The 26,946-nt window shown below is 40.7% G+C and overlaps 1 protein-coding gene across 1 annotated transcript in view; it reads left to right on the forward strand.

Moving 5' to 3' along the window:
- PKHD1 (PKHD1 ciliary IPT domain containing fibrocystin/polyductin) overlaps positions 1-26,946 on the forward strand; it is a 415,790-nt gene that overhangs the window by 105,028 nt on the left and 283,816 nt on the right. The window contains exon 35 of the mRNA XM_058554174.1: positions 13,716-13,872. Within this exon, the coding sequence (XP_058410157.1) occupies positions 13,716-13,872 (157 nt within the window). The remainder of the gene's footprint in view (positions 1-13,715; positions 13,873-26,946) is intronic.

The following is a 26,946-nucleotide window of genomic DNA, read 5'->3' on the forward strand; positions in this document are numbered from 1 at the left end:
ACATAAAATTTACCATTTAATTGTATAGTTCAGTGGCATTAAATACATTGTCGTGAAACCATCATCACTATCTCCAGAATATTTTCATCTTCCCAAACTGAAACTGCATACCTATTAAACACTAACTCCCCATTCCCCCTGCCCCCAGCCCCTGGCAAGCACCATTCTACTTTCTGCTTTATGAATATTTGTCCTTTTGTGGCTGGCTTGTTTCTCTTGGCATAATGTCTTCAGAGTTCATCCATGTTGTCGCAGGTGTCAGAAATTTCCTTCCTTTTGAAGGCTGAATAACATCGTATTGTATGTATAGACCACATTTTGTTTGTCCATTTACTGTGATGGACACTTGGGCTGCTTCTACCTTTTGGCCACAGTAAATAATGCTGCTATGAACGTGGGTGTAAAAATATCTGTTCGAGTTGCTGCTTTCACTTCTTTTGGGTATAGACCCAGAAGTAGGATGGTTGGGTCATTTAGTAATTCTGTGTTTAATTTTGTGAGGAAATGCCGTACTATTTTCAAAGTGCCTGCACCATTTTACATTCCTGCTAGCAATGCACAAGCGTTCCAGTTTTCCACATTCTCACACACTTGTTATTTTGTTTGTTCATTTGTTTGTTTTTAATAATAGTCATCCTAATGAGTGTGAAGTGGTATCTCTTTGTGGTTTGGATTTGCATTTTCCTAATGATTATGGACGTTGAACATCTTTTTATATGCTTGTTAGCCATTTATATTTCTTCTTTGGAGAAATGTTTATTCAATCCCCTTGCCCATTTTTTAATAGGGTGGACTGTTTTTTTGTTGTTGAGCTGTAGGAGTTCTTTATACATTCTAGATATTAATCCTTTATCAGATACATGATTTGCAAATATTTTCTTCCATTCCATGGGTTGCCTTTTCACTCTATTGATAATGTCCTTTGATACACAAACGTTTTTAATTTGATGAAGTCCAATTTATCTGTTTTTTCTTTTGTTGCTGCGTTTTTGGTGTCATATCCAAGAAATCATTGCCAAATCCAATGTCATGATTTCCTCTATGTAAAAACAAAAAAAAGCGTCTTTTATATAAATTATGTTGGCCTAAGTTCTATCTTTAAAATTCAAATCTCTTGCTTAGTCTGCAGAATGTAGTTAAGCTTCATTTTTTTTCTGCTTTTTCCTCCTGTTCTCTAAATATGCTTTGAGCATCGTATCATCTTGGTTGCTTAGGGAGTCAGGCAAGGTGTCAATTGTCTATGCCCATTACATTGTCTATAAGTTCTCAATATGCTCAAAAGATTTGTTTTAAACTAAATAAGGTTTAGGTTTGCTTTGGTCTGCCCATATGAGAAACTTAAAGACTTGCAGATGAAAAACTACCCTCCCACCCCAGTTAGTTGAGTATAATGGGAAAAGGAGGGAGTAAGAAGGAAAAGTTAATTTTTTCTGCTTCATGAGATTGATAAAGAGGTGAAGTAATTTTTTCTCAATTTTCTAAAACAAAACCAAAAACTGGGTAGATCCCAGGCAAGGGAAACTTCATCTGGAGAGGGAGTGTCAGAAAGTTCTCAAGTAGTTGGAAAGGAGAAATGATAGAAAGCTGCGTGCAAGTTTGCCAGCTTTTTCATGTGATCCATTGATGTGGCTCATACCTACCGGAATGCGTATTGATCGCACCATCAAGAAATTTTAAAAGAGCTCCTTACACTGTGTTAATTTAAAGTGAAGCCCGTGTCTTTTGGTGGAAAAACAAGTCACTTTGATTTGGCCTTTGTTCTGACTCTACCCCCGCTCAATTCACTGAGAAATCTTGTAGCAACCATTTAATTTCAGAGTTTTGAAATGAGATATTCGAACAGATCTCTAAGCTTTCATTAACCCTGAAGTAATAGAGGGACTCATTGGAAAATGGGGAAAGAAGAAGTTTCTATGTTCTTAAGGCAAAACAGAGCCATGTGAATAATTAATCCTCAGCAAGTTGAGGTACTGATTTCCAGAAAGGGCATAATTCCCCAAAGTTGGAAGAATTCTGCGGAAAGGCGTTTTGTCTGTGTTCTGAGAGGTATTGGGTCCTCTGATAACTCTCCAATGTTGCATTGAATTAATCCAGCTTTGAATCCCTAGAGAGCTGATTACTGCTTCTTTAAGGTTTGTTTCATGGGGGTCTTTGTGGCTTCTAAACTTCCAAATTTTGAGGAGCCTCTTGGGTGATAACTCTGCCTGTGGACTGTTTAGTATTTGTAAAGGGATCTGAGTTTTCTGCCTTTAAAGACACATAATAAGGAAAGTTTTCCAAGTGTTTGTATAAACTTATGTGTATATGTTATATGCCTGTGTTTATACATTATGTGCGTTGTATACAATGAATTCCAGGTGACTATAAAGCAAATGATTAAAGTGCATTTTGCTATCTGGAAATTATACTGACCTTTATGAATTTTTGGAAAGGCTTTGGAAAATTTTTGCTTTATGGGGTTTTCTCTGAAGAAGAGTTTACTGGAAAGGAAAATGCATATATTTCATTAATCTTATTTATCAGCAGTCAAAGAAATAAATTATATATATATATATTTTGCAAAACAGCCTAAAGCAGCCTGCTTTGATATACTAATGAGAAGGCAGTTGATTTTTGGAGGTTTTGTTTTTAGTCATGGGGATATTTAAATTATGCCACCACCTGCTTGCCACTCCTACCCATACTGATAACTGGCATGTGAAAATTTGGAAAAATAAAATGCAGATATTTTTCCATCATGTCAAAATGGCATGTGGTTTTGATCCTGAGAGTGGAGGGTTTCCATCAGACTGCCCTATCTGAAATCTCCTGGTCTATTTCCTCTTTTGCCTGGACTGCTGTTACTGGTAGTTGGTGTGATTCAATTATCTCTACATTTTAACCTTGGTGTTTACCTCTAATGTCGCTCAAGTCAGTAGATGATTCATTGCATCTGGAACCAATAAACAGGGTTTGGCAGAAAAGGGACAATGTGTGGCGGATGTGTTTGGAATAAAGAGAACAATGCGTTTGAAACCGGGCTCTAAGAGCTTAGAAATTCAATTATGCATTCATGGGTCTGAGGGGAGGTACCACAATACCTCGCCCATAGTGAGTGCCCAGTGAATGTTCACAGTGGTGATGGTGCTGACTTTTTTTTTTTTTTTTTTTTTTGTGAGGAAGATCAGCCCTGAGCTAACAGCTGCCAATCCTCCTCTTTTTGCTGAGGGTGACTGGCCCTGGGCTAACATCCATGCCCATCTTCCTTCACTTTATATGGGACGCCACCACAGCATGGCTTGCCAAGCAGTGCGTCGGTGCACGCCCGGAATCCGAACCGGTGAACCCCGGGCCGCTGCAGCGGAGCGCTCGCACTTAACCGCTTGCGCCACCTGGCCAGCCCCTGATGGTGCTGATTTTAATCAACACAACCTCTATATACAAGAAAGGCATCTGCTCTGCAGAGGACAGGCAAGTCCCCAAATTCTAGATTCGTGAGATTTCATCCCAGCTCTAAAAAACACATCATTTCATCTTTGTGGGTTGCCTCATTCTGCAAGTAGGACTGATAATTTTGTAGTATTAGCCTTAAAACGAATAACCTTTTGCATCATCAAATACCAGGCAATACGTGCATGAATGCTAATGATAAAACATGATGCTACTTTCATACCAGGAGATCTAAAAACCTAAATTAACATTTCCTTTGTCCTCCGTAAAAAATGCATTAATCTCCACTCTGAAGCTTAAAGAATGAGGGATAAGTTATTTAGTTAAGGCCAGTGAAGATACCAACTGCAGGATGGATTTCTCTGGTTGCTGAGCTTGGCTTTCCTCTGCAAAGCATTGCATTTTTTCTTTTCTTTTCTTTTTTTTGTTTTTTAGTGAGGGAATAAAAAAGTCAAATCCTCTTTTTTCCTCAGAAAGCAATGCAAGCAAAAGAGTAGTGCTATTAAAACCAATTATATTCCAATTCCTTTCTCAGAAGTAGTGTTGGAATGTGGGCTGTTAAAAATTCTTGGTATCTCCCAAAGAACAGACATCAGGGCTGTGTCCAGGATCAGGAAGGTTTTGCGTTCCTTCAGCCTAAATAGGGAGTGATTGTGAAGACTTGGCAGTCCTGTGGCATCTGCTGCTTATCTTTAGTAGTCTTAGCTCTTCCTGAGCAAATGAAAGGTCTGTCGCAGGTCATCATCTAAACTTCTCGGCATCATAAATTAAAAAATTCTATGTCGCGTGTCCTGTGTGTAGGGAGTCACTTACGCAGTGAGAGAACAACCTGGCCTTTGCCCAGCACTGCCACCCCAACTATGTCTCGTTGTTCTCTACTCTTTTGATCAGTAACTTGAATGAAGGGAGGAGAACCCAACTGCAAACACATTCTCTGTGAGAATTCCTCTCCAAAGAAGGTCATTATGGTGGGGTATTCATTTTCTATCGCTGCATAATAAATAACCACAATCTTAGCGATTTAGAACAATGCCTATTTATTTTCTCACAGTTTCTGTAGGTCAGAAGTCTGGGCACAGAGTAGCTGGGTTCTCTGCTTAAGGTCTTACAAGGCTGAAATCAAGGTGTCAGCCTTGCTGTATTCTTATCTGGAGTTCAAGGTCTTCCTCCAAGCTCATTCAGGTTGTTGACAGAAGTCAGTCCCTTTCAACCGTAGGACTGAGGTCCTCATTTTCTTGTTGGCTGTTGGCCAGGGACCATTGTCAGCTCCTAGAGGCTGCTCATGGTTCCTAGTCACATGGTTCTCTCCATAATCTGGCCGTGTGCTCCTTCAAGGCCAGTGCGGGAAATCTCTCTTTTAAGGGGTCACTTGAATAGGTGAAGTCCATCTCCCTTTTGATTAACCCAAAGTCAACTGATTTCTGAACTTAATTACACCTGCAAAATTGCTTCACTATTGCCATATAATGTAACCTAATCATGGAAGTGATATGCCATCATATTCATCATGTTCCCACTAAAGGGGAGGGGATTACAGAGGGTGTGTACACCAGGGGTCAGGAATCCTGGGGGGCATCCCCGAATTCTTCTTAATGCAGGTAGCATGCTTGAATTTGGGGATTTGAGCAGGTCCTAGATACAGCCTTTGTGGAAGTCAAGTCTCTGCTGGCATTGCAAAGATCTCTTCCATGTCTTGCTGGACTCTACATATTTTCCTTAGTCCTGGGCTCTCCTGAAGTACTAAGGAATGGACCCAGTCTGGATCATTCTGCTCCTGGAGGCTTTACTGAGGCTGTTAGTTCTAGCTTCTTATGAGGGGTTTATGTCTGGGATGGCCTCCGGAGGTTCACCCTATGAGAGGATCTGTACTCTTGGTAGAATACTGATCTCTATATTCAGTATTTCTCAAAGCTGGGGCCTGTCTGATGCCAACAAAAAGGCTGAAAGAAGATGTGGCTTTGTCTGGTTCTGATCCAAATGTAAGGAATTGATGTGGAATAATCTCAGACCTGGAAATGTGCCTAGTCAGCTCCTTGCCTTCTGTGAGCTGTGGGCACGGCATGACCCCTCCAAAGGGGCGAGAAACAGAGAAAGGAGGAGGAAGCCAGTAAGGGGACCCAATTTGTTTGTGTTAATCAGAAACCTACCCACTTTCCTAATTGATTGTTCACCACAAAGTAGCTTGATGCTCCTTTAGCCTGGGAGCCAAATGTAATCAACTTTTGTTTGTTTCTGTAAAAAAAAAAATTCTTTTTTGCCCTTGAGGAGATCATTATTTCTATTGTATGAAGATGGTAGCCCAAACATTAACGGTAATTAGAGCAGATGGCAGTGAATACTTCTATTGTAAAATACACCAAGGCTTATAGACTGGTTTTCATTCTCTGGGCTTCCTCCTTTTCTCTCTGCCACCACATATTCATTTCGTTTCCCTTCAGGTATAAAGGGGAGGAAAAAAAAAGGTTCCCCTGGTGTATGAAACTGAGGAGCTGTCAAAGGTTCATAGCAGGGAAAGTGCGCTCCGTGTATTCAATCACTGAAATTAAGTGTTTTCGAAGGCGGTGCAGTCACGGGTCCATTGCATGGGGAAATAACACGCTATAGCCCATCACTTAAAATGTTAACCTTGTCTCTTACTGGTGACTGGGAACAGAAACACGTGCTCTATGCTCGCTGGTTAAATGGCAGTGTGTCAGCTCTGTGGAAAAGGCTAGCGTGTATCTGTCAATCTTCTGATTTGGCTGTATGTGTGTAGGGCTGCATGCACATGTGTGTGGCATGAATTCGCGCATACACACACGCACACACACACCCACACTTCCACGCCCATGTAACCTTCAGAGACCTGTTTTATTGCTTGCTGGGAAATGAGGAGAATGAAACTAGTTTACAGTATTTCAATGTGTGTTCTTTACTAAGCTGTTTTTGCTTGCCAGTCCTCAAACTCTTAGGTAGCTGTATTATAATTATTTATTCTTCCTTACAGAAAGTTCCATTTTGAACATATTTCAATGTTAGTGGAGTGTTGGTGTACTGTACCGAGCATATTCTGGGCACTTGGACAATATCAGTCCTTACTACTATACTGATGGTATGAATTGGAATATACCAGGAGTCCGCAAACTTTTTCAATAAAGATTCAGATAGTAAATATTTTAGGTTTTGCAGACAATATAGTCTCTGTCACAAACTGAAAACAACTATAAACAATATGCAAATGAATGGTCGAAGCCATGTTCCAATAAAACTTTATTTATCAAAACAGTAGATGGGCCAGCTTTGGGCTATAGTTTGTTGACCCTGTTATATAATGTTGAGTATGTTGCCTGTATCTTTTCTCTGTGACATATGAAGAACTCGAGGTCTTTATGCAGGGGGAAAAGCGAATGTCCCACTGCATCGGCAGAAAGAGGATAGAGCAGTACCCTGTTCCTTCCTTCTGGCCCGGCCGCCCTGTCTGTCCTCCGTGCTGACCCTGAGTCCTCCCAGCCTGCTCTGCCTCAGATGGCCTCTGGCTCACACTCTACTTCTCTGCTCCAATCCTTTATCGGAGGTGCAGATCTTGATCACTCAATATGAAAGAGCTCCTCCCACCCTGGCACCTCTGCTCCACTGCTTTTTTTTTCGGAGCGCGTTATTTGTTATATATATTCAACTCTATCTCCCTAAAATATAAGCTCCATGACGTCAGGGATTTGTTTAGCTTTGTGCCTAGACCAGTGCCTAGTGGGTAGTGGGTGCTCAATAAATATTTGTTGAATTCAGAGACCCATCTGCTCAGTAGTTCCAGGCAAGAAAAGAGTCTATGATTACTAAGTGAGATAATACCTGTTTAGTGCACTCAAAAAATGTTTGTCACTATTACTAATTTTTAAAATTTAAAGTGGAGAGGGTGATATGCATGTTTTCCCATCGTGAGGGTTAGTGATACTGTACGCAAAATGTCTAGCGCCGTGCCTGGGACATTAGAGACATTCAGTAATCGATAGCTATCATTGTCGTTATTATTTTCTCCAGCAAATGGAATGATCTTCAGGCTTATAATTCAGAAGAGACATAGTTCGAGGAGATTTGAAGATTTCAGTGGAAGAGAAGATAAAGAAAGGCTCTGTAAATTCGTTCTGTTTGTAGACTGTTGTAGTCCCCTGAAGCTCGAGTGCTAAAATAACTTACATGCATGAAGCGTTGAGCTAATATCAGTCTTCTTTGAGAAGTCACAGAGTGCAGGAGGTGTACGGAACTGAGCGAGAAGCCAGTGAATTGCCTGGTTTTCTAACAGGGACAAAGAGTAAGTTAGAATTGGGCACAAGTCTCTGGCAAAAGGCATCGTTGACATTTCTTTTGGTAGTCAGTGTGCTGGGCAGCGTGGAAGGACTTGCTCGTGTTATCTCACCGTCGTGAAGGGTTTATAAGCACTGAGAAAAGAAAGCGATCACTTAGAACGAGCACGAGCTCAGTAAGAACAAATTATGCCAAACTAATTTAATTTCCTTTTTGTTCCCCAAAGAGTTATTAGATTATAGGTCAGGGGATCTATTCGTAATCCTGGATTTGTGGATGATTGGCTTTTCTACAAGGAGCATTTTTTTGTTTCGTAATCAGCTGAAATAATCTCAGGCTGTGTTAATTTATCTGTAGTGTCCAGACTAAAATAAAAAGATGATTAACACACTGGTTGTCACCTGCAAGGCAGTCTCTACAGGGTCAGCCATCTAATCCTCTGAACTCGCATAGCACGGGGGTTATGCCTTTGATATTGGATTAATCACACTTACGTTAATTATCTGGCTATTTGTCTTTCTCTCACTGATAATATGAGCACTTTAAGAACAAGGACGAGGTCACACATATCTGGAGAGGTACCTTTACATTAGTTCATACATCAAAGGTTTGGGATTTTAGTTGGCTAACAAGTTTAATACCCAACATTATAATACATTTGTTAAAATAGCCAAGACTTAGTCAGGAGAGCAAATATTTAATAACTAGTGCAAAGAAAGTTAACAATTTGGAAAACAAAAGCAAAGATAAAAACAAAGAAAAATGGAAAACTTCTCACCAATATATATTCTAAATTAGTTTAGGATTAACATGCAAATATAAAATCCTACAAATCAAGAAGAACATGTAAGTGATACTTACGTCAGAATGAAAGAAGGGTGTCCTATGAATAAAATAATGGAGGATGTCATGAAAGAAAAGATAAATACATTTGGTTTCATAAAAATTCAAAACATTTCTATGTAAAGAAGCAATGAAAAAAAGTGAAAAAATTTGCACCTCCATATCAAATTATTTTTTAAATTATGGCATAGTGATTACGAGCCCAAATAAGACTTGATCATTCATTCATCCAAACATATTTTGGGGGTACCTACTACATGCCCTGCTGGGGATACAGCAGAAAACCAACAAGCTCTCATGAAGCTTGCGTTCTCTTGGGGGTTGACTGACTATAAACAAATACAAATTGTTTCAGTCATGATAAGGGCTTTGAAGAAAATAAAGTAGGCTTAGGGGGGAGAGAATGCCAGTTACAGGGACTTGTCTTTTCCTATTTTCAGGGCTTGCATGCTGAAGAAGAAGGCATTCTGGGGAGGTGTCAAAACAGTTCTTTCTTATCTTTGTCATCCAGGAGACACTGTGACTAGAAAAATTCTCATACCCTACCTCCTCCACCACCCCAGCTTAACACATACGCTCACAAAGAGGTCTTTGCTTTGGCTGGTGTTCCAACTTGCTGATCAATGACTTCTTTCAAGATAACTCTGGTGGTGTTGCAAGTACATTTAAGGTGACATGTGAGATTTGCAGACACTGCACATTCCCTGAAGTTCAGAGAAGTGCTGACATGCTGTAGGAAGAAAACAAATTGCATAAGCTTCCTAGCTGAGGCAGGAAAGTTTTTGCTTGTGTATGTTTTTTATTTTTCTTTTTTTTGGTTTATTTGGGACTGTATACTGATGTTAAGATGAGGGCATGTTCTGGATTGTTCTTAAATCTCTATTTTCACACCCACCCTCCCGTGCTCATGCGGAAATGATTTTCTTCATCTGCAGAATGGGAATGAGTGATTGTTTATCTCAAAGATGAACACCAAAGCTAAAGGCTGAGCACTTTGGAAACTGTAGTGTAAAGAGTTTATAGTCGGTGGAAGTAAAACCTACATTGACCTACGAGCTGGGTTGGTGACACAGAGCATGGCTTTCACCAAAAACATCATGTTGGTATCAACTGAGAGGCTTTCAAATATATTGACAAGAAGTATTTTATCAATGCTGTCAGCATCCTTTTTTGCTTGATTGGATCAAAGTGATAGGAATTAGAGGGTAAATATGTTGGAAAGTGAGCCATCCCTGCTGTTTCACGGGGTATTGCCCTGGGAGTCGTGTGTAGGGTGTGATGCTACCAGTGTGTCCACTATGAAAATGTCGAAGAGCTAAGATTCTTATGGCAGAATATGTGTAATCATGAATTCACTGACAACTTGCAATCGGGGAAATACATTGCTCTTCTACTTCCCCAGGTAGCTGTTAGACAGTTGAAGATGCATTAATTTTTTAGGACTTTTAGTATTTAGTCATTCATGTACTAAAGCATGAATCATCAATAAATATTTATATATTTCAAGACACCTTTATTATGCTAAGGAGAAGTTTGGACACAGGGAAGCTTAGGTCTCTTGAAACTTAATGCTTAACACATATTCATTTAAGATGAATGTCAATATCAATATCAATGTGTAGATTGAATAGAGAGACTTAGAGTGAAAGAAAAAAATCCATGGAAGATTTCATAGGGAGACTGAATCTGAGTCTCAAGTTTTAATTTAGACACACTCTCCATTATTTGGTTTAAGTTTAAATAGAGTTTGAAAACACAGAAAGGAATGTGAAAGGATGTGGGCCAAACCCAATGGATCAGGAGACCTAGGGAATGTAGCATTTTTAAGTATTTTAGAATTTGTCCACCTATTGTATGAAGAAGGTATTAATGCTCGTGTACGTGTGTGCATGTGTGTGTGTGATAGCTGTAAGTGTGTGCATGAAATTAGATGGATGATTCGTTTAAGAAATTATTTTATCAATTTTTATCGTGCATTTACTGTGTGTCAGATGCTTTTTAGGAAGTTGGGGATATGGCAATGACCAAAACAAAAATCCTTGCTTTTCATTTATGTAAGCTCAATGGGTGACAAATACACAAGGAATTATATGGTCTAATACCATAATGAATCTGTCTTAGGGGAGAGGGAGTGATTGGAGGTACTATTTTAAAAGGTGACAGGGAAGGAGATGTTATTTGAGCAGAGACCTGAATGACATGAGAGAGTGAGCCATGCAGACCTTTTGCTGAAGAGTGTTCCAGGAGAGGCCGTGGTGAGTGAAAAGCCCTGAAGTGGGTGCTTGCTGTGCATGAGTCCAGTCTGTCTCCACCCCGATGGCCTTTGACACAACGTTTAAACTCTTTGAGCCTTTGCTTCCTCAACTGTAGAGAGGAGATATTTGACCTTCCCCTTGCTGGGTTGGGGCTGAGTTTAGCAATTTTTTTTTTTTTTGTAAGGAAGATCAGCCCTGAGCTAACATCTTTGCTAATCCTCCTCTTTTTGCTGAAGAAGACCAGCTCTGAGCTAGCATCTATTGCCAATCCTCCTTCTTTTTTTCCCCCAAAGCCCCAGTAGATAGTTGTATGTCATAGTTGCACATCCTTCTAGTTGCTGCGTGTGGCACGTGGCCTCAGCATGGCCGGAGAAGCGGTGCGTCGGTGCACGCCCGGGATCCGAACCCGGGGCACCAGTAGTGGAGCGCGCACTTAACCACTAAGCCATGGGGCCGGCCATGTTTTAGCAATTTTTGAGGGTTGACAGGCCAGGCCAAAATGAATAACACATGGAAGGCAGGTAATGATACACACAGCTGCTTCAGAGCAGGAGAGAAGTCTTTAAAGTTCGCCTACAGCTAGATAATGGGTATGGGTGCCAATTTTAAGTTTTAAAATGTTCTTAAATTAATTAATGGAAGACATCACGGATTGGTCTTCCTTTGACCCCTTATACCTAATTAATGTCTAGTTGTTCCACTGTGAGGGTCCTTCCACTGTGAGGATCATGAATCCTGGTTTTCTTTGTAGTTCTGTAGCTGGGCTATGGATCTGACCACCAGGTTAACGTCTCAGAAAGAGTTATGCTGCTGGATTCTTCAAACATCTTACAGCTCACCCACACACCGTCTCACCCTGTTTACTAGTCTTCCTTAAGACCCTGAGCTTCAGGAGTTGGTTTGAAGGAAACTTCCTGGTTCCTTTTTTGGACTTATCTCCCTCCCCTCCAGCCCTTGCCTTGAATTGGTCATCAAACTTGGATGCAGAAGTGTCATCTGAGGAGGTCATTAAAGCGACAGATCCCAGGGCCCCGCCTCCCGAGCTTTCGATTCCATCCATCATGGTGGCACGGAGGGAATCTGCACCTTAAACGGCTCTAGGCTGAGAAACACTGTGTGAAACATCATCTTTAAAATGAAGTGATAGGATTTCTCTCGAGCCCTTTCCATCTCCGACCTTCTAGAAATCCAAGCTCTTTCAAATGTCCTTTTATAGTGAACTCCATTCTGACATTACAGATAACCAAGTTCACCCTTCTCTGCAGTTGTCTTTACCATCTTCATCTGGGTCAGTCTTTTCTACCTTCTCACCACTTTATTCCACTCCAGTTTTCTTCTATTCGCCTCCCTCTTCTCTTTATGGATTATACAGGAGTGAATTAAGGGATTCTAAGAATGTATTATGCGTAGCCGTATAAGGAGCACTTTTCATAATTTTAGCTCCCTATACCTAGCTTTGGGTGAAATCAGTAGAGAGCTAAAGTTCTCTCCTACTTTTTGAGTCTACAGATAGTCATCATGGGAACATGGATCATACAGCTCACAACGATGCTCGTGTACCACACATTCTTTGTTCTGTGGTGCTGGGGCTGCTCATCACCATACCTTATGCTTTTCCATCTTTTAAATTGGGATGAGTCACTGACTTTTATTTCTCCTTTGTATATGCAGAAAATGAAAAGATTCTGCTTTTCTTTATCCCAAAGACTTGTTGGTGATTGGGTTGGGTATGCAACCTGGGACTCTTGAGCTGGGGGTAAGTACATTCTCCTGGAAAATCTCCGGCTCTTCTGGCAACACATCTTTCCATTCTCTCCCAGAGATCTTGAGGGCACTATTCTCTGTGTAGGTGTTGTTATTGGTATTATAAACATGCCTTCCCTTCTTAATGATCTTCTCCCATCTGCCTCTAACACCTCATGGGAGGCAGTTATTTTATAGGAACTCGGGCTTCACATTTGGTTGGAATCTGGGTGGGAAGAAGAACTGTGTGGAGAGAGGCATACACATGTTGTATGTAATACCTTGAAGGATTCACCTTCCCTCTTCTGATTCCATTATATCTATCATAATTACAGTCCCATAACTGCACAAGACATTTAGACGTGATCTCGGCCTCTTGCATGAGCTGAATACTGTTTTATGTGATTATTACGTGCTTGTTTTGCAAAACACATGACTTCAGTGTGACCATAAATTAACAGGAAAGCCAAAAATTCTGAGAGGGAGACTGAAAGCCGGGATGGAGAGGGGTGCTTCCTCCCCTGGGCTCCTCTCAGTCTCGCTCCCTGCCCCTCACTCAAAGGTGCTGAGTTTTCGTCCCAAGTCAGTTGGCGTTCTTCCCCTGCATGGGCTTGTTCAGCACTGATGCACCACGCACAGAGGGAAAGGCAAGAAAATCAAAGGAGGCAGAGTGGGAGGATGGATCTGAGCACTTGGAAAGAGGAATGTTCCTATAAAATAGGGACACTTGGCAGTAGAGCCAGTGAAAAATGATACCAATTACATAAAGCAAAATGCCACCCATCAAGCAGAACATTTTAATTCTCTCTATTCCAGGCTATTTATGACTTTTTGTCCAAGACTCAATACATGTCTGTAAAAATAAAAAATGGAATCGACCCCATCTGTTACGTAGAAGGAGGACTGTGCTGGGAAAAAAAAGGCAAGAAAACATTACCAGCATGTCGTTGGAGAATTCCAGAGGCCGAGCAGAGAGGCACTTCAACTTTGCACCTGCAGTATTTTTCCCTTTTTGAGTTAGTTATATGAGGAAGTGTGGGTGACCAATTTTGAGACATTTAAAATTATATTTAAACTAATTTTAGTTTAAGAAGCTTCTGTTTTGACTGATCACCCATACTATCTTGCTTGAAAACAAAACAAAACAACAAAACTGTTTTCCAGGGCACCTTCTCCTTTCAGTTCTGCCGGAGGTGGTCGAGGGCTCACAGCTGGTTTCCTGCAAGAGTGCCACAAGATGGCGACAATGTCACGGTGGAGAAAGGCCAGTTGCTCCAGCTAGACACCAACACGAGCATCCTCAACTTACTGCACATTAAAGGTTTGTGGAGGGTGGAGGTCTGTGGTGGTGTTATTATGTATAATTCTATTACTTTTAGGGGGCAGGAGGGAGGGGATCTTTTTGGATAAGTGCCAGCACGTGGTTGACAATTTATTCTCGGACCAAATTGGAATTTTACCACGAAAGGAAGAAGTGGTCAGAGGGTTCAAAAGGAAAGCCCTTTCTTTTGACTCTTAAAGCACAGAGCTTGATTATTTTAATTTTTCAAATACAAGAAGGTTAACAGTGTTCTCAAAGAATACGCTTCTTTATGCAAAGCCCTTTGTAGTCAGGCTTGTCCAGGGCAGCCCCCACAATATAGCAAAATGCTTCAAAATCGGTTAATGTGCTGCTGCCTTTGAAATTCCCTGCCAAGAAAGCCATGTCTTCCTGCTTTTACCCTGTTGTGGTTTTGACTTCCTGGTCCCATGGAAAGTCATATAAATAGGCTTCCTTATTGCAAAACCGGCCACATAGCTCTAGGGTCTGGGAAGTTGGAAAAGACGGAGAATTCAGATTCCAGCTCCTCCACCACATCGCCAAGTGACTAAGTCAGTTTTTTCAGCTCTTTGTGCGTTTGTTTCCTTATCTGTTAAATGAGAATAAAAATCATTGCCTGCTTCAGTGGCAGATAATAAGGAATGGTTATCAAAGTGACACTGTTCATTGGCAAATGAAAATTGCTTGGGAAATGTGATTAGTTATGGATATCTATAAAACTGCACTAAAACACTATTCTTTACTATAAATATATTTAACACTTACAGGAGCATTTCTTCTTGTTAGAGTAAGAGCATAGCTATATGAGCAAAAATAAAATATTTTGAAGGGGATAAACTGATACCATTTTGACACCTGTTTCTTACAGACGGGATCAGTTTTCTCTGATTAGGCATTTTATTTTCTATATTCTGGAAGCTGTTTTTTTTCTCTAGTAGCAAGGAGAAGTTTTTGGGAAAATCAGTTAATTAGTACCCTTTAGGAAAAATGGTCTGTGAGCTTGGGCTCTTGACCTGTCTTTGTGGTGTGTGTGTGTGTTTGTGTGTGTAGCCAGTGGCTATGGAGAGTGCTGATTTATTGACAGCCATCAACTTCCTAAGGACTGGCAATGACAAAGGAAAATTACAGACTTAAAACCTCGGCTCAGAGGAAAGATGCTCTTTGCAGGCCTTTAACCAGGAGTCTCCCCACAGGAGTCAAATTCTGCTGGAGGATGGCATGCCCTTCAGGCTCTCAAGGGTCTTTGCCTTACATTGATACCATTTAGGAGAAGTTTCTCAGCTAAAGGTCCTCAGACTCAGCCCAGCTGAGTCTCTGGATGTCCTATGAGTTCCAGGTAAATGCTCAATCAAAGAATGGTGTTGGTAGGGCCAGAGACTGAAGGTGAAGAGGCATCCGAGGGAGAGCGAAGAGTAAGAGAAAGGCAGGGACATGTGGAATATACACCTGGCTTCTCACTCTTGGAGATTTCAAGATCTAACCAACCTAAATACTGGCCCCAATCTGTCACCTTCCAATAGTGATTTTTATTCCTGGTTCAGGCAATATTTCATATTATTTAGAATAAGTGAGCTATGTTAGGAAGGGCAAATCCTCATCCTGTGGTGAGGGAGACTGAGTTATCTGAAGGATCCCCTCTTTCTCTTGGGGAATAGGACCATTGGTAGGAATGTGAGAGTAAGTAGTGGACACCAGTTTCTGTACAAATAGGATGTGAGAGTTGTTGACAGAAAGCAAGGTTGCCTAAAGTGAAACTCTGAGATTTTTATCATAGAGATGTGGGTCATAGCTTCTAGAAAGAATGAGAACAGGGAAAGGACACAGATCAAATTTGATTCAACAGATGACTTGTGAATACTTATTAAGTGGCCTAGGAACTCTTTGTGAGACACATGAAAAAGTGAAGAATAATACTTAATGTCAGTAAAGTTCATTATCACTAAAGAAGAAATCATTAGAGAATAAATGTAAAGAGTAAAATTTCTAGCTCTAAAATATGTGATGTAGGCAGCAGGGCAGAATGTAGACTGAAGTAATGAGAGTGTCGAGGACGTAAGATTAGAGTTGGATAGTGGAGAAGAGGTGAAAAGCATATCATTTGTGTCTGAGATATGTTTTGATCATGTAGATATCAATATACACTGAATCAAGGTTTGAGGAACTTCCCCACCTCACTTAATGGAACTATGCATGTCCAAAGGCTCAGACCAAAATCACATCCCATGAACCATGCCTCAGTGAATCTTGTTGGCTGGGTCTTCATGTGTCCCACATATCAACACCTCCGTTGATTCCAACCTAGTCCTAATCAGCATAATGTTTGCCTGAGACCTTTTCAAAAGGCCTCTTAACTGGTTCCCATGTTTCTAATTCTTTGTCTTCCTTAGTAGCAGAACCCCAGTTTTTATTTGGGGCAGCAATGTACCCAGATAAAATGTGACATTTCCTGACCTCCTTTGTAGCTAGACATAGCTTGTGCCTAAGGGCTGGCCAATGAGATGTAAGGGGAAGTGTGGTGCAGGACATCTGGGAAATTCCCTAAAGTAGAGGTGACCTAGGAGGAGGCATGCCCTGTTTGTCCAGCCTTCTTTCTCTTCCCTGCCTCCTGGAATGTGAATGTGATGGCTACATTTTCAGCTGCCATCTTGGACCATGAGGTGACTCATTAAAGATGGGAAAGTCAAAAAATAGAAGAAACCCAGGAGGCTGATGACTTTGGAGTTGCCATTCTAGCATGGCAACTTGAATCTCCGCCTCTGATTTGCTTTTTGTGATAGAAAAACAAACCTTCATGTGTTTGTCATTGGCATTTGACTTTTATGCTAGATGCTAAAATAAATCCCCAATAGTTTATTGTCCATGTCCCTTAAAAATATATCAGATCTTATTACTTCTTTCCTCAAAAACCCTCAGTGGCTTCTCATTTCACTAGGAATAAAACCTGAAGTCCTTATGATTGTCAAACCTCTGGTCCGTTCGTTGATCTTGTCTTCCTCATTCACTCTGCTCCAGCTCTTCTATGAATATACCAAGGACACATCTACCTCAGGGCCTTTGCACATAATGTCCTTTGCCTGGAACATTCTTTCTCCAAGTGTTCATGTGACTGGCTCACTTATCTCATTTACTCTTCTAGAAAATGTCAACTTCTCAGAGAGGCCTTGCTGGCCATCTTTTCTAAAATTATAACCACTCCCTATCCTATTACTCTCTATCCTTTTATTTTACCTTACTTTTCTTCATAGGACTTATCATCACATGACATATTATAATTTACTTGTTTGTGTACAGTCTGTTTCCTCTGAGAGTGTAAGCTGAAAAAGGCTAAGGACTTCACTCATTTATTTACTACTGTCTCTTCACTGTCCAGGACAGTGCGTGACACATGATGAGGGCTCAAAGAATATGAGCTAATTATTGAATTAATGGACAAGTAAAAGGGTGCAGAGTTTAAGTCCTGAATGAAATTTTGGCAGTATAATTTTTAAACTTTGCTCTCTTAAATATCACTTTTCCCAACTAATTTACTCTCACCATCCTTAGCTGTGCTCACTGACATGTATATATATCCATATATATACATACACATATGTACAAATGTACACACACTTGTGTGTATATGTACACACATGTACACATTAATATACGTATATTAACATACACATATATATATCCACACACCTATGTATAAATGTATATCATTATGATTTATAGGAATATAAAATCTATTGGTAAGTTATTTTTCCATTTCTAAAAGGCTTTTGAAGAAGGCCTTCACTGGTGAAGAAGTCCAACTCTCAAATATCTGGTTGATACAGCATAGCTCAAAACCTCTAATGTCTTCTCTTGGTCGATAATATGTGTTAAAGTACTCGAAGATAATAAAAAGCTATTCAAATATAAGATTGAATCATCACCATCATCACCATGAACAGCAATTCACTCTCTGAATGTCTGTTGCTCTCTATCTTTTTCATATCCATTCCTGGTATCAGACAAATAGCTAAGTGGAATTTTCTTTATTTTTCTGATACCATCTGCCAACTGAGATAAAGCATAAAAAATTTCAAGCCAAAAAGGAATATCTTCAAAAGATTTTAACAAACAAAATATAAAGTATTATAGTGGAAGTACTTTCTCAGCCATTTCCACAATATTACAAAGAGTACATTCTACATGCAGTATGCACACACTTTGAAAGGATTAGTGCTAAATAAAAGTGCAACTAGATCACCTAAGAACTACGTTTGGAACTACTGTATGAAAATACTGCATCTTCTATATTATTTTTCCATTCATGGAAGGCAGCATCCTAATATATACAGGAGCAGGCTCCTACATCAGGAAAATCAACACTTCCACATGTGGTCCTCAAGAGTCTCTAACTCTGTGCCTTACTAATATTTCCATCTATGAAATAGAATAGATATTTTTTCTTACCAGTACAACTTATGTAGTAGAAAGGAGGATTAGAAATTTCTTAGAGGCAATTGGGAAATGACACCAAAGACCGTGTTTTCACCATTATTTATGATGCTATGTGTACTGATTCCTGAACTTTACTGAAAAATAGCAGAGTTTTGGTGACCATGATAAGAACTTCAGCTATATTTATTATTATTTCACTTTAATTAGCAAAAGATGCAGAACTTCTGTCTACTTACTCTCTCTACTTCTTCTCTCCCTCCTTTTTTTTAAAAACAATTATTTTTTAGGGGGTACTGTTAAACACAAAAGAGAATTAACCCCATCAATTAATACTAATGAGCTTGGTTGGAAATAGGCATATTGCCTTGATTTAGTTAATTATATTTTTTTGTTCTTTTATGTTAAGATGCCCAACGGCCATAGGCATCGCCGAATTAAAATTTATTATTTTATTCCAAGTAATTATGATGAGCCATAATAACAAAGAAAGAATGTTACCCTCTTGTCTGAGCCATTGTGCGTCCTGGGCAAGGATCTTGGGCTTGTGGTCTGTAGTTGGGGAGGCATTCATATTTTCTGAATGAAGCAATGAATCTCTCTCTGTCTGGTGGTCAAGGAGCCTGGCATGAAGTGGCCTAGAGATAATAATTAATAAAGGTCAGTTAGAGGAGGAGGAACTCTAGAAACCCCTTCTCCCTTAGTGTTGGGCTTTCAAAAGGAAGACATTTCGTAGTTTCTTACTACTTACAATGCCATCACTTTAAAATGCTTGAGCAGAGACTTGATTCCAGTCTCCATTGCTGCTTAATAGTTTCCCTTAATGGGATTTTCTATTTCTTGGTCTACTGGTGTATACCAAAGCAGTTAAATTCTTGGCAGGCTTTCGAGCCGGAAAGAACTGAGTCTGAATCCGGGCTCTGCTTCTTACCAGCTCTGTGACCTTGGGTGAGTTGAGTAGCCTCCGTAAGCCTCTGATTTCTCCTCATCAGAGTCATGCCTGTTACAATGACAGCAACAGTAACGACGACGGCTAACATTTATTGTTTGCTATTGTGTGGCAATACTACAATGTACTGCCCAACTCACATGCATCTTTTGAGCATTAAATAAGGGAATATTTATAAAGCTCTTAGCACAGGGACTGGTTTAGACTAGCACTCAATTAATGTTAGTTGTTATTTCTTTTGGACTGAAGGGGATAACAGAAGAGATGGCTGAATATCAGGTCTAAGTTACAATTTTATTTACAGATAGTAGCTGCTTCTATATACAAGAAAACTGGATTACTGAAAGAATTATCTAGGTAATAAAGACCTTGGATTGCTTTTGCCTCTGTTATCTTCAAAATGCATATTGAAGTGTTTTCCTTTCTATGACAAGAGAGGGAAGGATACAGAGGTGGACACAGTAGAGTCTATCCATTTGGTTGCCTCCATTCTCCTTGTTATTTTGACTTGTGCAAGCATGTTTTTCTGGTACAGTTGGGAATGTGGTCTCATTTTCTTCAAATTTTTTTTTTCAGTCCACAGTTTTGGGGACAGTCAGTTCCCTGTAGTCTATTATATTTGGGATTTCTATAGCATAGAAATGAATTTTTTTGGCTTATTGAGATGAGCATCATCTCTTGACTCACCGTCAGGTTCTTTGTAGAGTTTCTTCATCCTTAGCAAGAGTTTGAGGATTTCAGAGTGAGGTGTTAAGTGCTGTACCCAGCACAGCCTTTTTTATCCCAGGGATTGTACACCTGGTTCCTCCTGGTTAGCACCGAACCAGCCTCAGGTTCACTAGGTACATGCTTCCGATAACACTTTACAATGCAATGATCTGAGAGTGCTATGAAACAGGACTTCCCAGGACATTACTTGTGTTCTCTGTGTGCATCAAGACCATGCGAATCACTGGGCAGATTACCCTGTGCCTCCAGCTTTAAGACTTTACAGATGTCAGCTTAGATTTAAAGGAAATCCACCTAAAGGAAGGCTGGAGATTTGATAAAAATGAAATATTCTGCATTAATATTTCTTTCTCTCATAACTATAGAATGTCTTGGTCAACATAAAGGGTTTTGTGGGCTGGTAAAATTTGTTGCAAATTGTTAAGTTTAAAATAATTTATCTGCAAGTTGGTTTAAAAAGAGATCAACTAAATTGCCTCCTCTCTGAGTTGAAACATGGCTTCTTCAAGGCAGGAGATGGTTTGATTATATACAGACAACGCAACAGGGTTGATTCATTGCAGTTTGGTCAGCAAACTGGGGGTTTCAAATTTGAGGCAGCCACAGACCCTCCTGTGGCTTTGGGTAAGATTCTTGTCCTCAAGTCAATGAGCAAAATGGAAATGATGGTGACCCTCTTCCCTTTGTTGGAGAAGAGTGGCTTGTGTAAATCTCTACTGGATGTTAATGTTGCTTGTGTGTGCAACCCTGTGGAGGAAGTGCAATAAAGGAGTTAGTAAATTTTCTTGCCATATTTTCAAGCCTGGTGCTCCAGAAGGGTCTGGGTTGTGCAATAATCTAAAGGAGAAGCCTGCTGAAGAAGTCAGCCTCAGAAAGAATTACCCTGACTTTTTTGCACTCCGTCTTTAATGCACTTTTCCTGCTGTGTCTCTGTGTGTCAGTCTTTCCTTGGTGAGAAGCTGGTGTTACTTATTTAATGGGAGAGGACTTTTCCTATATCCAAAGCTAAGTGGATCATGGATAGAATTTTTAATCAGCTAAGAATCTGAATTACTTTTATATCAGTTCTTTACAAATTTAACATTAGAGTGCATTTTTCTCTTCCCTCTACTTTGGGGGAAGATGTGTCCTAGGCTATATGCTTATGAAAACAGGGGCCAGTTCTGTTTTTGCCTAGCTTTATATTGCCAGGACAATTATATCTCCAGGCACATAGTAGGTATTCAAATAACTGTTGAGTGAATCAACTAATGAATGAATTTCTGACCTAAAGAGGCAGATTAATGTTAGTTGTGAATTTCTCTATAATCGGAGCCCTTCCTGGTATCCTCAAATGTTAGTGAATTAGTCCAGACAGTGACCAATTCCATTTACTATTTGTGTATCAGGAGATCAGAGACAAAGGCTTTTTAATGTGGGGGACACTTGGCTCTGAAACTCCTTATTTTTCCCAATCAGACAATGACTTACATTATTTACCTCCAGAGAACAGTCCCAGACACACTTGATTAGCCTTAAATGAAAGATAAGCCAATGCTGTGAGAAAGGACATGCTTTCAATAGATGGGCAGACAGACAGATAGATAGATATTAAACAATTTACAGTTTTATGTCTTGACAACTTGGATATGGTAACATGAAAAATGCTACTGAAAGGGACCAGTCCCTTCCTAGCACAGAAGCTATAATATTTTTAGTAACGAAAGATAAATGTTTCAAACTTCCTTACTTAAAACCCTTCGTTAACTTTCCATTAGCCTTTAACATCAAGTCTAAACTCCTGAATCTGGCTTACAGCGTCCTTCAGGACTTGGTCTCACCTTACCTCTCTACCTCATTTGTTGATTAATGATTCCCACATCCTGTTTATCCAAACTGGGAGTGGAGCTAGAAATATGGAATGCTTATGTATCTGAGATTCTTGTTCACGTTAAAATATATTGGAGACTAAGCATTTCATTACTATTATTGTTACCACACCAGGTCCGTTTTTGCCTGCCATGCAGAAAGCCAATCACTGAGAGGACGAGATTGCAGAGAGAGAGAGCGTTTATTAGTCACAAGGCAGCCACTTGAGGAAACGGGAGATTGAATCTCAAATCCACTTCCCCAAAAATGAGGACTCAGGGATATTTATGGGGTAGGGACAAGGTGGTTTGAAATGATTGGAGGTGAGGAGAGATGAGGTAGTTGATGATCTGTGCAAGTGTGGTCAGGCTTCATGCTTCTTCAAGGGACGCATGTTCACAGAATGGCAGTGTTAGCATGCCCTAAGGGTGGAGCTTTAACCTCTTGATGGCAAAATGTCGCTTATGGGACATATGTCTGCGTGGGCCCAGTTGATGAGTTGGTGGTCTCAACTGGGCTGAAGTGGACAAGGAGTTCCAATTCCTGAAAAAAATATCTTGGACACCCACTACCATGCTACCCAGAACCTAGTAGGAGTCAGATAGCATAGTGTCCAAACAGCACAGTTAACAATGGGTAAATTTATCATGCAGATTTAAATCCTCACCTTCTGTTCTGATAAGTTTCTAGGTAAGGCCACCCCTCCCCCACCTCCCCTTCTTCCAGGGAAGAAGATACCTTTACAAATGGAGATTTCCCTTACAAATGTAAATGTCTCTTACAAAGAGTAACCATGACTAAGAATGGGCTTAGCAAGGACCCTCCCAGATACCCGCAGATGTCTATGGTGATGGCCTGTCCTGGGGGAAGGCCTCCCATCCCAAACTCTTTTGGTCAGTTACTGGGGGTGGGGTCAAAGTGTCTTTCAGGCAGAGACATATTTTGAGGTGGCCAATTCCAAGCCCCCATAGTTACTAGCTGCTTAATCATCAATGGCTAACTGTTTGCCCGTTTCATTATTTCTCATGTAATGTAATATTCCTGGGGGTCAGGTAAAGGGAGGAGGTATTCTTGCTTTTTTAATAAATAAATACTATGAGGAAATAACTGTTATCTTTAATTTCTAAAATTACTATGCTACAACTAAATCATGTTTATAATATCCAGAGAATAATTATATTTGGAACCTTTTGAATAAATAGATTGCTCAGAGAAATGTATCAAATTGCAGGGCTGGTCAAAAATGTGATTGGGTCAATGCTAATTGGACTTTGATAAAGAGAAGGAAGGAGATTATGTGAATGAGTAACTTGGTAGCTGGGGAGATTATTATGGCCTGGTACAGACTTTGGGGAAAAGATAGGTTTTGTTTGTTTGTGGGGCTTTTTTTAGTCTTTTCTGTTTGTCCTCACAAACAGCTTTCTTTCTGATATCTTAAGTGACTTTTTAGAAATCCATGAACAGCTGAGGGCCATGAGCACTTAAATACCAGATGCTTTGTTGGTAAAAGGAAGTAATGCTTTTCTGAAGGTAGAAAGGAGATCAAATTTAGTTAAGTAATAATCGATAACAGTGGCTATAATGACAAAGGCATTTGTTTATATCCCAGTGTTTGAGTTCCTTTAAATATTTCTATATAGTTTCTCTTCCACAAATATGTTTACACTTCTATAATTAGTATAGAGTTAATCCATTTATAAGGTTAACTTAACGAATTTGATGTTTTACAGAAAAAGTAAAAGCTGAGTCACACTCTTTACCTTCTTTCTCAGTTATCTGTAAAGTTGGCCAATTCACTAAAACCAGGGTATTTCTATTCATCTGGAGTAATTAAACTTCATCCTGACCTTCTGAAAGTGGAGACTGTATTGTGTGCATTTTTTATTTCAGCATGTAGCAGAAAGGCTGGAAAACAGCAGATGTTGGTTGAATGACAAAGTGAATTAATCTGGAATTCCAGCCTTATATTTCTCAGCCTGTTTTAGATAATAGCAAACAACACAAGACTATGGACACCTAGAGCAGTCGCTTGATTTATCTAGAGTAGTGGTTCTCAAAGTGTGGTCCCCAATCAGCAGCATCAGCATCAGCAGGGAACATGCTAGAAATGCAAATTTTGGGGCCCCACAGCAAACCTACTCTGGGGATGAGGCCCACCAATCTGTTTTAAGACCCCCAGGTGATTTAGGTGCATGCTCAAGTTTGAGAACTACTAGCCTAAGACAATAAAGGGAACCATATAGAATTGTCAGGCCTGGAAGCCAATTAACCTGGCCCAGCTACTCTTTTCCTAAAGGCTCTGCAACCCTTTGCAAAGAATGATGGAAATTTGGCTGGCCACATTGAATGGGCCTATCCTGAGCATGGCATTTTTAGTTAGATGCAGTTCTTTCTCCTGCTAGGGAAAACTGAGCTGATGAAAACGATTTCTCCCAACTGCTCTTGTTCACGGCTCTGAGTCAGTGATTTTATTTCAGATGTTTTTTCCTCGACACTGCCCATTTGACTGCAGTTCCAGGTTAATTAAGGAATTAGCATGTGGCATCCATCCGGGGAGGTGTGTGATTCTTTTCCGGCATCCTGAGAACATTTTGCAAACACTTTCTAGTTCATATTTTCTTTTTGTAATCAGGCAGAGACATTACAATTAAAATACCGTTAAAGTGATTCTGGCAAGTATTGCAATAAGCATGTTTTTTAATTAAAGGAAGAACAGGGGGATGCATAAGCAGCATCAGCTAAAGGGGAAAATTTCATCGGATATCTATTTTAATTGAAATGAAAAAAAAAAAAATCGGGAAAAGCAGCAGCAGAGCCTGTGCCTGAGTGTGTGGCTCACTCTCAGGTTGCTAGGTTTAGGTGTTCTGTGCTTGATTAATTAGTAGCCAGCCAGAGAGTCCATTCCCTTTGCCCCCAATCCTTAAAGCCTGATTTATGCCTCACATCCCCCATGAATATGTGAGGGCTCAGGCATCTATTTCCTGAGCTGCTAGTGGATAGGATTATGGAGCATGCACTGAGCTCTTGGGGGCTCTCGTTTGCCAGCCAAATTGATTTTCCGCCTCTCTGGCCAGGGACAAGCCCACCTCGAAGGCTTCCAGGCTCTGCTCCAGTGGATCAGGCACAAGTCTAATCCGGATCTTGCCAACAAAGGAAGCTGTGTGCATCCCCATCACAGCGCAGGCTTCGGGCTGTGGCTGCCTTCCCTGAATGCTACTCTTCCCTCCTTGTTCTCACCGCCTCCTGACGCCCACCTCCACAGCAATGTGGTGCAGTAGGGTGCAGCAGTGTACCCCAGCTGTGCCCAGATCACTCGGCCAGCCCTTCTTATCCAAGCAGAGTGGGAACTGTCCATCCTGAATGGATAATCATCTATAATCTTTCAAGGAAAGGGAATTCCACTGGCTTCTCTGTCTCTTTGACTATTTAACGACTGGAAAGGTAACAAGATATAGGCTGCTAAACTTTTAAGGAATTATTCAGTGTTGACACAAAGAGCTGAAGGGAGATTAATCAATCTAGATAAGTAAATTGGATAATTCACATCTAAAAGTTTAGATAGTTCAAGCTTTGAGTAAGTGAATTATCTAGTTTGGTGATACAGGTTGATCTGATTAATTGGGCTTCTCAGATCCCTCCCTGGATCTTGCCTCCATTCACCTCTGGCTTTCCCTCTGCTTAAAACTGGAGTCACTCTCCTTGGGTCCATTTCATCACCTGGCATTCAATTCACATCCTAACAAAGCACACTCTTGCTCTGAACCCTCTCTCCCAAGAGCCTCCTAAAAATGACACTAAGGGGTTGCCATCTTCATCTATCACCTTCATGGTCCTTAAAGCTCCTCCTAGAGCCTACATCTCTACAACTTCCTGATTCTTCTTCTGATTCACCTAATTCTTTGACCCACATTCAAGAATCTTTTTTTTTTTTTTGTGAGGAAGATCAGCCCTGAGCTAACATCCGTGCTAATCCTCCTCTTTTTGCTGAGGAAGACTGGCTCTGAGCTAACATCTATTGCCAATCCTCCTCCTTGTTTTTCCCCAAAGCCCCAGTAGATAGTTGTATGTCATAGGTGCACATCCTTCTACTTGCTCTATGTGGGATGCGACCTCAGCATGGCCGGAGAAGTGGTGCGTCGGTGCGCGCCCGGGATCCAAACCCGGGCCGCCAGTGGCGCAGCGCGCGCAGTTAACCGCTAGGCCAGGGGGCCGGCCTCCACATTCAAGAATCTTACTGCTTCTCCTTATTCTAGCCTTTATTAAAATTTGACGGCTTGTTCCCCTTATCTCTGTTCTGATCTCACTCTTCATGTTCTCTTTGGGAGACCTCATTCACTCCTATAACTTGAACTCCTATTTGTCCATCTAGTATTTAGTGAGCACATACCAAGTGCCCATGTGCCAGCACTGTTCTAGGCACAGGGGCTATGGCTGTGGATGAAATAGACCAAGATTCTTGCTCTCATGGAGTTGATTTCTATAAGCAAAACAGTCAAATAAGAAAATTATATTTTTTGTTAGATTTGCTGAGCAGCATGGAGGAAAAACGCAGCAAGAAAGGTGGGTAGGGGGCTTGGTGGTGGTTGAGGGATTTACATACAGTGAGGGCAAAGGCTGTGAGGCAGGGGAGCAAGAAGGTCAGGGTGGCAGGAGGATTGTGAGCCACAGGGAGAGTGGAGGGAGAGTGGGCCAGAGAGGACCAGTCCTGCAGGGTTTGGTAGGCTTTGACTCTGAGTATGGTAGGAGCCATTGGAGAATTTTGAGCAGAGAGGTGACATGATAAGGTTTACATTTGAAAAAAAGTCACATTGAATGCTGTTTTGAGACTAGACCCTGGGGTGGGGGCAAAGGTGGAAGCAGGAAGCTGAGTACAGGAGGCTGTACAATAATCCAGGGAAGAGATGAGAATGATTTAGACCCCAGCAACAGATGTGGAAGTGGTGAGAAGTGGTTGGATCATGGGGATATTTTGAAGGAAGAATACATAACCTTTCCTGAAGGATTGGTTGTCGTGTGAGAGGGAGTGAATGCTGACTCTAGGAGTTTCAGACTGAGCAACGAGAAGGATGGAGTTGCCATTTAGGGAGATGAGAAGGACTGTGGGAAGACCGTGGGGCAAGACG

The sequence above is a fragment of the Diceros bicornis genome, chromosome 14, assembly GCF_020826845.1.
Source record: "Diceros bicornis minor isolate mBicDic1 chromosome 14, mDicBic1.mat.cur, whole genome shotgun sequence".
Lineage (NCBI taxonomy): Eukaryota > Metazoa > Chordata > Mammalia > Perissodactyla > Rhinocerotidae > Diceros > Diceros bicornis.